Source organism: Podarcis raffonei, chromosome 11 (genome assembly GCF_027172205.1).
Source record: "Podarcis raffonei isolate rPodRaf1 chromosome 11, rPodRaf1.pri, whole genome shotgun sequence".
Taxonomy (NCBI): Eukaryota; Metazoa; Chordata; class Lepidosauria; order Squamata; family Lacertidae; genus Podarcis; species Podarcis raffonei.
Window position 1 is genome coordinate 54,815,041 of NC_070612.1, and position 16,289 is coordinate 54,831,329.

The 16,289-nt window shown below is 44.2% G+C and overlaps 1 protein-coding gene and 1 long non-coding RNA gene across 3 annotated transcripts in view; one reads left to right on the forward strand and one right to left on the reverse strand.

Moving 5' to 3' along the window:
• LOC128423033 (contactin-associated protein-like 4) overlaps nt 1-16,289 on the forward strand; it is a 278,897-nt gene that overhangs the window by 46,365 nt on the left and 216,243 nt on the right. For both annotated transcript variants that reach the window (XM_053407702.1, XM_053407703.1), the window contains exon 2: nt 3,451-3,561. In XM_053407702.1, the coding sequence (XP_053263677.1) occupies nt 3,451-3,561 (111 nt within the window). The remainder of the gene's footprint in view (nt 1-3,450; nt 3,562-16,289) is intronic.
• On the reverse strand, nt 3,364-8,471 carry LOC128423034 (uncharacterized). The gene is made up of 2 exons (XR_008332652.1): nt 8,301-8,471; nt 3,364-3,632 (listed from the first exon to the last, which is right to left on the reverse strand). It is a non-coding gene; the product is annotated as an uncharacterized LOC128423034 (long non-coding RNA).

Sequence of the window (16,289 nt, forward strand, 5' to 3'; positions counted from 1 at the left end):
TGCTTGGAGAAATCTCGCGCCCGCTCTTTTATTAAATCTGCATTGAAATTACGGTAGATTGTGGAATTAGGTTTTAGATAACGTGAATGAGCCTTAATTTGGCTGATGGGCCAATATTTATTTATATGTTGATCTACACTCTCCTGTGTCTGCATTTCATCTCCCCCAGGCCTTTCCTTTTAATTGCATTTCAGCTTTTCTCCTCCCATGCAATGTTCTCTCTTCATTTCCCTCTTTTGGCTTGCTCCGCTCATTTGCAGACATCTGGTTTTTAAACTGCTACTATTATAAGTAAAGTCAATATACCGCTCCATCAGCCCCTGGCACCGCTGGTACCACAAGCAACTGTCTGCCTTCTTCCCCCACCCTTCTTTCCCCCGAAGACTGCTTGAGCTAACTTTGCAACCTGTTCACTCTTCAGGCCCGAAGTCTGATAGTCTGCTTCAGCTTTTTCTGCTGCTGCTGCTTGCAGATCGGCATCCCAATGAGCAGACACAACTTTGTGGAATGCATGCAGCCCCCTTTGTCTCTGCTTGGTTCGATGCTTGATGCATGCAAATGATGATTTGGCTGTCAATATTACTATCCTGGGTGTCATGAATGAGCCAACCCCCAAGGGAAGTTGGCAGCCAGCTCCCAGGGAAGGAAGTAGCCAGCAAGAGAGAGGGTTAACTGCAAGACAGGAGGATTATAGCCAAGAGCCAACTCTCCCCCGCCATTAGGAATGCCAACTGATAGCAGAGTTGCGGAGAGTCAGCCGGCAGCTTGCCAGCGCGCCAGTGAAGGACAAAATGAATCGAAAGCAGCTCAGAGAGTGGGAAGGACCACAGAAGTACATTATCAGTGAATGTGGAAGGGTGGAAGCTGACCCTCTTAGCCCAAGGTCTAGGCATATGGGGGGGGGGGGGTCTTCAAGACAGAATACATCACAAGAGGAAGTACGGCTGTTTCTGGTCTCGCCGGAAACACCCTCCTTAGAAGGGACATCTTTGATTTATGGCGGATGGCTGTGCTCACCGCTCCGGTGAACTCTGTTTTTTTTTGCAATAAATCTTTTTAATTAACTACGCTCGTTTGTTACCAAGACTCCCTGACACGGATGCTGGGGGTTTTTTAAGAATTTTTTTTTAACTACAGCCAGGAATTTGGTTGGATATTGATATCAGTTGCGCGTATCAACCTTGCTGATCTCTCTTATACTTGGCCTCATGAACCTTTCATTTCTGGGCATTCTCACTCCCATCTCTCATATTGTTTTGAAATGACAAATCGATTCCTCTTCACTGAGGGATCGCGTTGCGATCGGATCCCTGAGCACCCACCACCACCCTGTGTGGGCAGGGCTAAGCTCTGCTTCACTCTGGTTGGTGGCTTTCCGAGTCACTTAGGCCCTAAAGCCAATCGCTTGGCTTTGGGGGTGGCTGGGAAACCCTTATTATACCTTGCACATTGTTTGCTGGTTCTCTTGCCTTTGTGCAGCAGATCCCCTGCGCACCCTCCCTTTACTTAGGTTCGTCTGGCCTTGCTATGGACATTGTTGGTCCCCTGTTTTGCAATGGGGGCCCGGTAGGAATTTTTCCATCTGGCAAATTGGAGGAGCCATTTGGTTTTCGCCTACCATGTAGCAACTGTCACAATTTTATAAGGATTGGCAGTTAGTCCCTTAATTGTCAGGGGTCCCTTTACCTTTATTAAGATAAATTCAATAGTGTGAATAAGTTTTGATGGATACAGTAGTGGAATACTGAATGGTATAGTTTTTGTAAAATATGCAGGGATTTATGATATGCAAAATGAACCGTGGAAAGAGAAGGAGGGAAGTCAATCATATTTTAAGGATGCAAAATGAGTAATTTAAATTGTAAAACAGAAACTTTAATAAAAATTATATATATAAAGAAGCTGATGGTTCTAGCTTTGTATTCATTTGAGTGCCAACTAATTGGCCACCACTAGAAACAGAATACTGGGCTACTTCATTCGCAGTTCTTACACTGTTCTTCCAAAAGGTCTTGTACCGAGGAAAATCCCAGCAGACTCTGTGCACCCTAGGTAAACAGCCACAAAATGAGGCTACCCCAATAAAGTGAATATAGGAATTCTGCGTAAATATAAAAACTCTACATGCATACTGATTTGCATGACCACAACCTTTCTAGGGAGAAGGGAGAACGAAGGTGCTTGAAACCCCTTTGTGCAGATATTGTGAAAGAACCAGCACTAATAGTTCTCATCAGGATTTCTTCTATGGATATAATTGTTTTCGTTTTTCCTAGCTCCCTAAGAAATTATTGCTTTGGATAGGATGCTCAATGAATTAGAATTAATTCCTTCTTTAAAGGCAGATGTGATATTGTAAACCCTTATAGCTTCATTGAACATATCTCTTGGTAGAAGGCAAGATTCAGCATTGATCCTCTTTTACTCTGCTGAGTGCAACCAAAGAGACTACTCTTGACCCATCCAGCGCTATTTATTGGACCTATTGGTTACTTTTCCAACAGAGAAGTTTTACATAATTTTCTTGCTTTTACTAAACAGCAAATGCCAGCAGGGCCTAATCAGGGCAACATTTCCTGGCCTTTTTCTCTCTGTTTCCATTCAGTTTTCTTTCAGCTAAAACTAGAGCAGCTATTGATTCTCAATTTATTTTTATTTTTATTTTTATTTTATTTTTTGCAGATATAAATGGAGAAAGAATGCTTGTCCTGTTTAGCAATCAGGCTGGAAAAGGATTTAACATCCTGAAATATTGATTAGAATCTGCTTGCTTATGCGTCATTGATTGGGAACGGCTGCTAAATCCCCTTTTCTGAAACACTGTTGCTGCTTTGTGTTAAAAGCCCAAGACTTGCATACTAATAATTGCCTGATAATGATTTCATGTTCCTTCTAAATCACAAACATTACCTCCCCCCACAAAAAAACAACCACCCTGGCAGAACAAAAAAGCCCACTTAGCTGAGTACCTCATCTATTCTTAATGCAGGCTTTTCTTTTTACAAAAATTCTCTAGAGATAGCTGTTCGTTGAAAGTGTGATAGCACTTTAACACCTAACGATATATATGGCATATGTACAGCCCATTGCTGGGTGTTACTCAAGCTGAAGCTGAACTAGCAGGTGTCAATTGTTCTGGTCGTAAATAATAGCTAGTAAGCTCCCGTCCATTTATCAAGTCTGTCTTCAAAGCTAAGTTAGAACAAGGGGCACTGAAAGAGTCAGAGAATCCAGTAAATTACACCATGGTAATCTGATGAAATATTGATCAAATACAAAGTGCCGGCTCAGGACTGGAACTTATAATAGACCCAAGACACACACTGTGGGGACGTGATCAGAAAAGTACAAGGTCAATTCTGATGTTTGCCAGTGTTCTGTTTTAGTTATGGTTTTCAACGGCCCTTGTTTAAGTGCGCGAGCCTGATGCATGATGTTTTTCTCTGACAGATAATTGTCACGATCAGCTGGTGTCTGCCTTGCCTCAATCATCGTTCAGTAGTTCAACGGAGCTGTCCAGTAGTCACAGCCCAGGATTTGCAAGGCTTAATCGAAGAGACGGTAAGGGTTCTCACTTCATTGCTGTATGTTTGCCAAAGAGGACAAATGAACAGTATGGTGTCTTGTGTAGACTGCAAAAATAGGAAGAACACATTTGTCAATATTTTCTATTTTTGTGTGGTTGAGGCATATACCAATATAATTTTTTATGAACCAGACATTTATTATCCAGTGTTAGGTTACTTTGCCAAGCACAGAGCATGAAACCATAATACTGTTCAAATGCACGGGACCAGATCACCACTTGTTTCTAATATTAATGGTTGGTAGGCCAATCAGAATAATGCAAACTGCCTGGGATTATATAAGCCTCCTTAATTTGTAAGTTTAAAAATTGGAAAGGCATGACATTCAAGTTGTTTGGAGTTTTTGCTGCTTGTTTTCTCCCCTTTTCCCTCACATGCACAGCTCAATGAATATCTGGTTTGATCAATCCATTGTTTGCCATATGTGTCTGAATTTGAATAACTCTAGTTTGGTCAAAGCACGATCACAAAGTTGGGCTTTATCCTTTTATGTGACCCTGGTATGCAAGGGCAAACTATGGTTTGATCAAACCGTAGTTTGTCACGTTTGGACACAATGTCAAGTGCTGGTTTGCATGTGAAACTAATCCATTAAAAAAATTGTAATATTTGAGTGTCTGGGTGTATTTCCTGATGATGAATTCTGGAGGGGTAGGTAACTGCAGGCAGACTTAATTCATCTACTGTGAAGGTAATAACTTGCTGGAGAAAAGTCCTAACCAGAATTAACGTGGAGATAAACAATCTAAATGTTACAAAGGGTCACATATCTGTAAAGTAGCAGTTGCGTGCTGGCGAAGGGTGCGAGAGGATGGCTTCCTGGCCGCGTCACAGTTTAAGTTTCCCATGGCCATGCCTCCCGCTGGTGTTGTTTGGTCAGAGGGGCCACACCTGGGCAGGACCCTGCCCAGCAAGGCCAACATGGCCCAGACAGCGACGGAGGCATCAGTCTCCGCCCCTGACCAAATCACTGCCCTGATGCCCAGCTGCAACTCTGCCCACCAAAAAAGCAGAGCGGATTTGGAAAAAGAGCAGAAGCAATGCTCCCACAGGGTCAGTGTTTTACTCCATTAGTAGCAAATAACCCGCAAACATGTCACTTGGTAGGGTAGAGTCAGCGGTGTGGCAGAGCGGGGGCATAACGCGCCAGCCCAGTCCTTGCCACCAGTGCCACTGGAGCGGCTCGGGGCTGGCAGGGCAGCAGAGGCCGTATGGCTGTTGCATCCTCCTCACGCCTCCCTGCCCGTCCTGAACTGCTTTGCGATGAGAGGCATCCCCCAGAAAAAACCTGCCCAGGGTCATTGCCCTGGCAGCCCCTTCCCCCACGCTACTCCCCTGGGTGGAGTCGCAATGCTAGCTTCATAAGAACATAAGAAGAGCCTGCCGGATTGGGCCAATGGACCATCTAGTTACTTTTACTTTATACTTTATTGTCACTTGTACAAGTTGTATACAGTGAGATCACATGAGCACCCCCCACTCAGCTCTCTTAGTCTTAATTCCCCTCGTTTACTGACACACAACCACCAAACCCAAAAGTCAGTTGCCCTGTTGTAATCTTTTCATTCAGCAGCCTAACAGCCCACGGATAGAAGCTGTTCTTTACCCTGTTGGTGCGACTAATCATGCATCTATATATTCTGCCCGAGGGCAGGAGATCAAGAAAGTGCCGGCCAGGGTGTGATTCAACCCTGAGAATTTTCCTCACTCTCCTGAGGCAACGTTCTTCCACTATTTCATCCAGCGGATTCATGGGACAGCCCATACTATCTTGTGCTGTATTCACCACCCTCTGTAGGCACTTCCTATCAGTTGATGTCAAACCAGCGTACCACACGGTGATGCAGTATGAAAGGACACTTTCTACTGTGGACCGGTAGAAGGAGATCATCAAATGTTGATTGACATAGTTCTTTCGCAATACTCTGAGGAGATGGAGTCTCTGTTGGGCTTTCTTAACCACCTGGGTTGTATTGATTTTCCAAGTAAGGTCTTCACTGAGATAAACATTCAACATCCTTTTCTCACAGTGACCAGCCAGATGCCTAAGGAAAGCCTGCAAACAGGAGCTAAGCACAAGACCTCTCTCCCCTCCTGCTTGCTGGCAAGTGTGTTGCGGTCACTTTCTGGGAGGAGTGTGGGTGCACTGGGATCAGTGCTAGATTGAGGCTGCTGGTGCACTCAGACAACACTATGATCTCCATCACCTCAACCTCTCCTGGAAAGTGACCCATCTGCCCATCTGCAGGGAAGCTAGTGTTGTGTCTCTGCCTCGCTGATTGTGTTGCTTCCGCGTATCTCACCAGATACTGAGGGATGGATGCAAGACCTCCTGGATGCAAGATCTTCAGGCAGCACATGTGAAGGTCCTAGTTAGCAAACTGCATAAGGAAAAGATCTGTTGGAATGGATTCTTGGAACTATTTGCTGAGTAATATCCCAATGATATCTCCTGCCCACCTAGCAGTTCGAAAGCACGTCAAAGTGCAAGTAGATAAATAGGTACCACTCCGGCGGGAAGGTAAACGGCGTTTCTGTGTGCTGCTCTGGTTCGCTAGAAGCGGCTTAGTCATGCTGGCCACATGACCCGGAAGCTGTACGCCGGCTCCCTCGGTCAATAAAGCGAGATGAGCACTGCAACCCCAGAGTCGGTCACAACTGGACCTAATGGTCAGGGGTCCCTTTACCTTTAGCTTTATCCCAGTGACATGGGAAACGGAGTGCAATGTTGATTTTCTCTCTCCATTATGTTAGTGTTGTTATTTTTTGTTAGTTATAGTGGTACTTCAGGTTAAGAACTTAATTCGTTCTGGAGGTCCATTGTTAACCTGACACTGTTCTTAACCTGAGGTACCACTTTAGCTAATGGGGCCTCTCACTGCCGCCGAGCGATTTCTGTTCCCATCCTGAAGCAAATTTCTTAACCCGAGGTATTATTTCTGGATTAGAGGAGTCTGGAACCTGAAGTGTCTGTAACCTGAAGCATCCGTAACCCGAGGTACCACCGTATTTGTAATATTCATGATGAAAGAGGTTATTCTATCCTCGTTTAATCCTCTTTTTGTATTAGCATTTGTTTAAATGTTTCTATTTGAACTGGTGTGAAGATTTTGGGGGAGAGGGAAGGAGGGTTGGGTGAAGAAGGGAAGGATGTAAGGAGAATTCTTGCGTGGAAGAGTCAAAAAAGAAATGTTAGAATCCCAAATAAACGATTAGTAAAAGAAAAAGGTATAATGGCACAGACACAGACCACTGCATATTAATATCCACAGAGACAAAGACCTCAGCACATTCAGAATTAAAATCATTAAATGCTATTCCCCCTCCCCCCTCATAATTGCCAGAATGATCAAGCCTTCAGCTGAGTCACCTCTCTAAATATTTCTCCAAACATTAATTATATAGCTCATCCTCTGAATGAATTTTATTATGTTCTGCCTTTGATATCTATATGATTAAATATTTAAACATGAATATGTGGAAGCAATTTTAGATGATATGCTCCCCCTGTCTGATTGCACTGCAGACTTTGGATAGTCCATTGCATTGGATAATAATCTTGAAGCTCTTTAACTGCATCTATAGGGAGAATTGTGAGCAACATGTTGTCATCCAGAGAACTCTACAGAAAGCAGAAAATGCTATTTGCAATGTATGGGTGAATTTGAAACGTAATTGCATTTTGTCGGTGCATTTTTTCTCTAGTAGGTATCCTGATCAGGTTTCCAAATTAATTACTAATCTAGTTTCACAGCTGTAATTCTTCAAATAAGGTCAAAGTTTTAAAAACAGATCAGTGAGGAATTGCAAAATGTTTATCATGCAGGGTACAGAAATGTAAGCTACCAGTTGTGCAGACAAAGCCTAGATGCATATACGTGCTGGGGAACTGAATGTATATAGTCTGGTAGCAACAAGACAGATCTCAGGCAGATGAAGCTATTAGCCTGATGCTTGCTGCTCTGCAGCCTCACCCAAATAATGAAATAATGACCAGAAAGTTCTATGGCAGTTTACCAGCCCACCTGTGCCAGGCAAACTGGATAGCAGACAATATGATGGCAGGTTTAGGAATGAGCTGAGTTGCTGCATAAGAACCCTGTTTGTTCTGTGGTGTGCTATTCCATCCTTTTGTGTGCATTTTGTGACCCAACCCATCATAAAGGGACATGGAACTTGAAATGGGTTGAACTAGGGCCTCTTATATTGATAACATCTGTAGGGGAAATGAGAAGTTTGGGAAACTAACATTATCCTTGGGGAAGCCAACCCCTTAAGGTAAAGATAAAGGGACCCCTGATCGTTAGGTCCAGTCGTGGCCGACTCTGGGGTTGCGGCGCTCATCTCGCTTTACTGGCCGAGGGAGCTGGCGTACAGCTTCCGGGTCATGTGGCCAGCATGACTAAGCCACTTCTGGCGAACCACAGCAGCGCACGGAAACCCCGTTTACCTTCCCGCCGGAGGAGTACCTATTTATCTACTTGCACTTTGATGTGCTTTCGAACTGCTAGGTTGGCAGGAGCTGGGACCGAGCAACAGGAGCTCACCCTGTCAAGGGGATTCGAACCGGCAACCTTCTGATCAGCAAGCCCAAGGCTCAGTGGTTTAGACCACAGTGCCACCCACGTCCCATAAGCTTATTTCATTTCTACAACATTTCCCAAACTTGCCCCTTACCCATGCCAAAAGGCATGACCTAACCTTGAGTCTTACCTTACAGGGAACAGAAGTCTTCCTGCCCTCAACATCTCTTACGACTCCAGTCAGGTGTGATAGGTTAGCCTCAAGGAAGTTCCATGTCGAGATTAAGGCCGTTCCTTCCACTTTCATGACTTTTCCATATGATGTAAAAGGTACATCTGGAACTATAGTGGAATATATTGCAAATTTTTTGGGGGGGGGACCTGCTTGAAAATAATATGGAAATGAGTGCTAAGTTTGTTCTATATTCCACCATGGTTCCACTCTGGTTCCAGATGTGGTTTTTTCATTTTCTGCAAGCTCAGATATAACGTGGAAATTAACAGTTTGGGAAATGTTGTGAAAATGAAATAAGCTGTCATGTGAATGCAACCTAAGGGACCCACAAGCCAGGGCATCTGGTCTCCGGAAAAATACCCTTCATAGACAAAGGTGCCAATGGATGCTCAAATGTTCCCTTAACCCACATTAATTCTCCCTAGGCATCCTGCCAACTATGTGACCAAATTAACCTGTTTATCAGCACCCACCCCTACACGTTTATTGCTCCCAGCCTTCAGTACAGAGTAGGTGAAGGAACATCCCCAACTCAATCTATCTCAGACTGGAAATTCTGTTCACTGGTGGGCTGGGCAGATGCAAGACTGCCAAGGAGGATGAATGGGGTATGGTGAAGCTTGAACTGCAGTTGTGGTTCTTGGGCTGCAGTGCTGTGCTGCTGGAGGGAGTGGACATGTGCAAATAAAACAGACATTTTCCCATGCTTTTCAGTGCGTTCACCTGTAAAACCCACCTGTTGTATGCAACTTTTAAACAAAACACACATTTTTGCGTGTGCATCTGCACTTGGAAAATCTGGAGAAGCGTTTAATGTGATGGGGAATTGAGTCACAATCCACAAGCAAGGTTGGGAGTGTCGGACCGGATCAGTTCACTGCAAAAAAGTAAACCAAACAAAATTCTTTCCCCATCCCAAGGCTGGCTTTATATAACTGCAGCCCTCAGGCTTTGTTCCTCGGTCTGGCATCTAATCGGAGAGAGTGGATGCTTTAGAGACTCCTATGGCCTGCCTCGCTCCCTTGTGGAATATGACCATCTGTTTGTACTGAAACATAGGCAGCTGTGTTATACTGAGTCAGATCACTGATCCATCCACCTCTGTATTGTCTACACAGGATGGCAATGGCTCTCCAGGCCTTTAGGCTTATCCCTGGATATGTCAGGGACTGGACCTGGGACTTTATGCATTCATAGTACACTTTTTAACACAGAATTAGGTCCTCTGCCTCTGGCCCTTCAACCTTACCATTCTTGCATTATGAATAGGAACTCTTGCCTATCTCAGACCATGCTACCTGCTCCTGGACACTTGGTCTACTATAGTTGGAGACTGGCTTATGTGCTTAACGTTGCCCAGATTGAATCAGAAGAATATTTATTTGCAGCAGCCACTAGCCATGGCAATAAAATAAAATAAAATGTACTGAAGATAGAGATAAAAACTTAACTATACAAAATACATAAGAACTGTACTCCTCAAATCTTTATAAAGAGTGCAAGCCAGAAGCACATGAGCCACTGACTTTATACTGCTATCTCCACATGGACATAACAGTTTTTCCAGTGGAATTTTTTGAAACTGACTCTTAAGTGCAGCCGAAGGCTACTTATTCAAACCTTTATTAGGCATTATACAAATAAAACGATAAAAGAGAAAGAAACATATAAAAGCCTTGAGATATAAACAGAAAGGCAGCAGTTGGCTACATACATATATATATATATACATATAAAATCAGTGGTTTTCCTTGTTAACCTGCTCCTTGGAGGACTGCTACCAAAAACTCGGCTACCCCCGCCGTTACCCTTTGGTCAACGTCGGATAGGCAGAATCCCACACATTCACCTTGTTGGGGCTCCAGACCACCCAGAAGAGGGGACAGCACGCGTTGACGGAGCGTACTGTACAATGGGCACTGAAAGAGAATGTGCTCTACCGTGTCCGGGACATTCATAGAACATCTGCAGAATCTCTTATTTCTAGGGATGTTTTGATATCTTCCCCTGACAAATGCTGAGGGAAAAACATTCAAACGGGCCAGCATAAAAGCCCTACGTTGGGCTGGAATTATTAATTTGGTGACGTAATTGGCTCTGCTATCTAAGATATTTAAATCATAGAATATGGGCGAACAAATTTTGTTTACAGCTGCCATAATATTTTGCCTCTCGACATCCTTTAGTCTAGTTAGGATATTATGGAAAATGTATTGCTCATTAGAATTGTACAGGGGCTCCAGCTCGATGCCTAAAGATTCAATCTTTTTTTCGAGGTACTGATACCATCTTGATTTGTAGGAGTCTTTGAGCAAATCAGCGAGCAGACTTGATGGAGGGCAGCGAAAATGGCAGCGTAACCAGTACTTTATTGAGGTGGACCAGGCCCAATATTCCATTGTGTGTATGCCTATTTCTGCACACATTGTTTCATATTTGATCACAGCTGGGAGTCCAAGAATACGTCTCAGAAAGCTGGAGTGAATCTTTTTTAAATCACTATTATATGCTTGGACCCATAGCGGGATTCCATAGAGTATCTGGGATTGCACTTTTGTTTGGAATATCTGATTGGCCGCAGGAATAAATTGATTGCCTTTCTGATAATAAAAACGGGCAACAGCTGATGAGGTGCACTTTGCCTGTTTTATGGCATTTGTGCAATGATTTGCCCACCCTAAATTGCTCTGGAATAAGATTCCCAGATACCTATAGATTTTCACTTGTTGAATTTCCTGCCCTCTTATTTTCCATTTCTCTAATTTCCAACCATTCGAGAAGACCAAAATTTTTGTCTTCTCGTAATTTATAGAGAGCTTGTTACATTCGCAGTAAAGGATCAGAGAAGATATAAGGCGTTTCAGACCCAAGCTCGTTAATGATAGTAGAACAGCATCGTCTGCGTATAATAATAGAGAAACTGGTTTCTGATTAAGTTTAGGGGCATGTGATTCTATTTTTTGAAGGTGATCTGGCAAATCTGATAAAAATAAATTAAATAGGAAGGGGGCAAGAATACACCCTTGTTTTACCCCTTTCGAGTTTGGGATGTCTGATGAAAGGTGACCTTTGGTGTTAAGTTTGACTTGACAGATATTGGAAGAGTATAAATTTTTTATTAGGATCAATAAGCGCTGATCAATTTTTAATTCTGCGAGTTTCCTCCACAGCTTTGGGCGGTCAATTGAGTCAAATGCACCACGAAAATCTACAAAAGCAGCATATATCTTAGATTGCCTTTGAGATCTGTATTTTTCAACCAAATGCATAAGTATAAGGCAATGGTCTAATGTAGAGCAACCTTTGGAGAAACCTATTTGTTCTTTCCCTGGTAAATTTAGATTTTTCATCCAGGTAAGGAGTTTAGATAAAAGGTGCTTAGCGTAGATTTTCCCTATCACTGATAATAGGCTTATCGGTCTATAATTCCTTGGTTCTTTTGGGTCGCCATTTTTAAAGATTGGGATAATTATTGATCTTAACCATATCTCAGCCGAAGGCAGTATATTCTATCTTGCAAAAGTGAAAGCGCGTCTGCATTTTGGAATTGTCAAATTTTGCCAATAGGAAGCCAAAGTGTCAAAATGACTAGGTGAAAAAAAAACCATACCATGGACAAAATTTCCTCATTGTGGCCAAATTATTCTGTCGCTCGATATCATATACGTGCTGTCTAATTAAATTATTGGATAGCTGATGAAGCTATTCTATTTGGCCACTCCAATTAGCTATTTGCTCCACTGGAATCTAACAGTGTGTACAACTTATTCATACAATGGCTTTGTCCAGAAGGCCTGATCCATGTGCAAGTTGGGCATAGAGCTAGAAGGCACAATCTTACTTTTTCATTTCTCCAGACATTTTGTGCATGAAGAGGACTAATGTAAGTGTATAAAGAATAAGTACAAAAAGAAGAAACAGAGTTGAGTGCCATCTATGTTTATGGAGAAGTGTTGGCACATGGGTTTTATTTACATCAGTTACCTAATTCTTACCCATTCCTGCACTCTCATAGTTGCCTGGACTTATGCAAAGGAAGGCAGCCGAAGTGGATTGCAAGGGCTAACAAAATATCCACACAACTCCTGTGTGCAATTACACTTGCAGAGAATTCAGTTCTATATGCTCATAGAATTCAGTTCCATGAAGTGCTGTTAAAACCAGGAATCGGGGTGTGTGTTAAATGACTCCCCAAAAACCCCAAGTTCCCACCACAGCCTCGAACTAAAGCCAGGACAATGACCGTTTACACAAGCACCATAAATGCACAACAGCAAAGAAGCTCCGAAAAGCAGTCTATAAAATTGTAGCAATAAGTCGATACCATGTATCGTACTGTTTCCTCTGACAATCCAATACAGTGGACGCTTGGGTTGCAAACGTGATCCATGTGGGATGCATGTTCACAACCCACAGCATTCGCAACCTGCATCTGCACACATGCGAGTTGCAATTTGGCGCTTTTGCACATGCGCAAAGCGTGATTTAGCACTTCTGCGCATGCACGACTGCCGAAGCCCGGAAGTAACCCATTCCGGAACTGCCGGGTTTCGGCAATCTGCAACCCGAAAAAACGCAACCTGAAGCATCTGTAACCTGAGGTATGACTGTACAGAAAACTGTAGAAACTTCACAAATAATCACCAAAATTCAACGGCTTGACTGATTTTCTTGGTTACAACGGCTAATGACTCCTCTGGAAGAGGGGAATCCAGGCCTCACCCTGCCTCCATAATCCCTTAAGCATAAGGTCACATACTCCTTGCTCCTCTATAAGATGTGACCTTAACCTCACAATAGGAGGCAGGAAGCGATCAAGGGCAGCACATACCCCATACAGAAATCCATCAGGTTGGTGGGTTGAATCCTGATACTTTCAAAGGAGAAGCACAGGAAAGCCTTGCAGCTAGGGGGATATGTAAATACTTTTATTGCTCTTTGGGGAAGAGCGTAGTTAAAAGGTGTTGGGAACTGGGGTTATTGACAGGGGTGGGTTGTGAGTCGAGGACCCGCCATCCACTTAGAGATGAGTAAGACACAGGGACACATGTATTTTAGATTAGTGGGCTAAAGAAGGCCACAACTTTATTGGTTACAGTGTGTGAGTGGTATTGCCTTAGGCATTGGATCAAGCAATCTATACATGACTCCACCCCGTTCAGCAGGGAGTCATCCAAAGGTTAAAAACCAGTGGGAGGAGCTTGTTGATGCAATGACCGCTCCCCGCTTAAAAACGGGGGGCGCCCTTTGCGTGGACGCGTGCAGCCCCTGGATCTGGAGCGGCTCCAATAGCTTAGGCTTGGCCTTGCCTTCCCTCAGGTGGGATACGTGGGGTCTCCGCCTACCTCAGTCATTTGCCCAATCCCACCTGGGGGAAGCGTTGCCAAGGAGATCAGTCCAGGTAGGGGAGGGATTACCTGCCCACACAATAGAGGGAGGATCTTACCTGGGAATCCTCACTTGGCTCCAGAGCTTCTCCCACCCTACCCACCCTCAGTTAATGTCTTATTTTGAAGGTTAACTTTTCTTCACAGGTTTCGCAGGTTAACTTTTCTTCACAGGTATGCGGGCGCTGCTACGTAAGGTCGCTGTTAAAGGGCCGGAAAGGAATTTCCCTGCATTGGCAGGTTTCGCCTTTCCCGTAGCAAAACGTCACAACTTTGGCGGTATCAGGCCTTGGGCGGAATCCTTTAGTCCATCTTCCTCTTTGCGGCGGCGATACCAGGGTTCCCCGTTAAAGGGGTTTCTGAAGGGAGGCTTTGGCCGTGTGCCGAAAGGTTGTCATTGCTCTCCCCTGCGGCGGCGGCGTAACGGGGGCGGCTGTCTCTGCTTGAACATATGTTCTCCAGAGCCGGCCCATCCCCCCCACACACACTGGATAACCCTGATGCTCCCTAGGTCCCCAGCTGGGGACTGGGGAGGGGGAACGCCCAATGCCAAGGTCTACCCACATTTGAAATTTAATAAAGTTGTGGCCAATTTAATCCCATAGCACGTTGTCTCGAGTCATTATTCCGCATGACGGGGGGACCGCGGGGGATCTGGGGACTCCGCCTGTCCACGCAAATACAACTGGAAGCTTCCCCTAATGTCACCGGGAGTCGTGCCATGGCCCTAGCCACCAGCAGGGCATCGGACAGGATCCACGACCACTGGATTCCTTTAACGGAATACCCAAAAGGGGAGGGGTAGGTGATGGCCACACCCTGCCCACCAACACACGACACATATTCCAATGCCTAACCGCCAATACCCCAAAGTTGTGATGAATTGCTATGAGGTAGGTGGAAGACCAAGAGGCTTGTGCCAATTTACCAAATGGGTAAAAATTCCTACCAGGCCCCCTGGGCAACCAGGGCAATCAACCAAAGTCCATAGCAAGGTCAGAAGCATAGATATGACTTAAAGGGAGGGAGGGTGGGTGATCCGTCGACTTCTGGGCGCACAATGAGGGCACGGAGCTGCCACGGCCGCTTAAATGTGGCTAAACCCCGCCCCCAAGCCAGCCCGATTGGCTGGCCTACAGGCGCGGCACAGCAGCCAGGTAAGCTGACGCAGGGGGTAGAAGACATCCTCCTGCAGAAGGGGGAACTGGCCCCCACTCACAACCCCCTCCCCTCTGTTAGGAGGAGATGCTTTATGGACTCATGTTTCTACATGCCAAACACTCCTAGTAAAGGTAAAGGGACCCCTGACCTTTAGGTCCAGTCGTGGCCGACTCTGGGGTTGCGGCGCTCATCTTGCTTTATTGGCCGAGGGAGCCAGTGTTTGTCCGCAGACAGCTTCCGGGTCATGTGGCCAGCATGACTAAGCCACTTCTGGTGAACCAGAGCAGCGCAGGGAAACGCTGTTTACCTTCCCGCCAGAGTGGTACCTATTTATCTACTTGCACTTTGACGTGCTTTCAGACTGCTAGGTTGGCAGGAGCAGGGACCGAGCAATGGGAGCTCACCTTCTCTTTTTTTTTTTTTAAATAGATATTTATTGAGATTTTACAAAACAAAACAGAAAATTCATCATTTCAAAACGTATCATTTCCATACATAAAGTTCATATAAAAAAGTGATACAACAGAAAAACAAAAATATATAGCAAAAAAGAAGAAAGATAAAAAGAAAAGAAAAAGAAAATATAAAAAACCCTTTTTCTTAAATTTGTAAGATTCCATCCCCCTCTGTCTTGACCTCCTCATGTCCCCCTTTTTTGTGTTCCTCTTTATTCCAATCCATTTCAGCAAATTCAAAACCTTATTTAAGCCATACCTAATTTTATATTCTTCTAATTATTATGTCCCAATTTTCCATTATTTATGGTCCATACCTCATCTTATATACTATGACATAATAGTGTTCTGTTCATATCCCCCTGTCCTTTTAAACATTCTTCTTTTAATTCACATTTAACCAAGTCACACCAACCCTGTTACCTTCACTTCCCACATCATATTAACACTCAGAGATTTTGCAATATTTTTGTAAATAGTCCTTAAACTTTTTCCAGTCCTGTTCAATCAGATCTTCTCCCTGGTCACGGATTCTGCCAGTCATTTCAGCCATCTCCATGTAGTCAATTACTTGCGTCTGCCAGTCCTCCACGGTGGGTAGATCTTGTGTCTTCCAAAACTTAGCAAGCAGTATTCTTGCTGCTGTTGTTGCATACATGAAAAATGTTCTATCTTTCTTTGGCACCCTTTGGCCAACTATGCCCAAAAGAAAGGCCTCTGGTTTCTTAGGAAAGGTACTTTTAAATACCTTCTTGAGTTCATTATATATCATTTCCCAGTAAGCCTTGACCCTTGGGCATGTCCACCAAAGGTGAAAGAAAGTTCCCTCAGCTTCTTTACATTTCCAACACTTATTGTCAGGCAGGTGATAAATTTTTGCGAGCTTGACTGGGGTCATGTACCACCTATAAATCATTTTCATAATATTCTCCTTTAAGGCA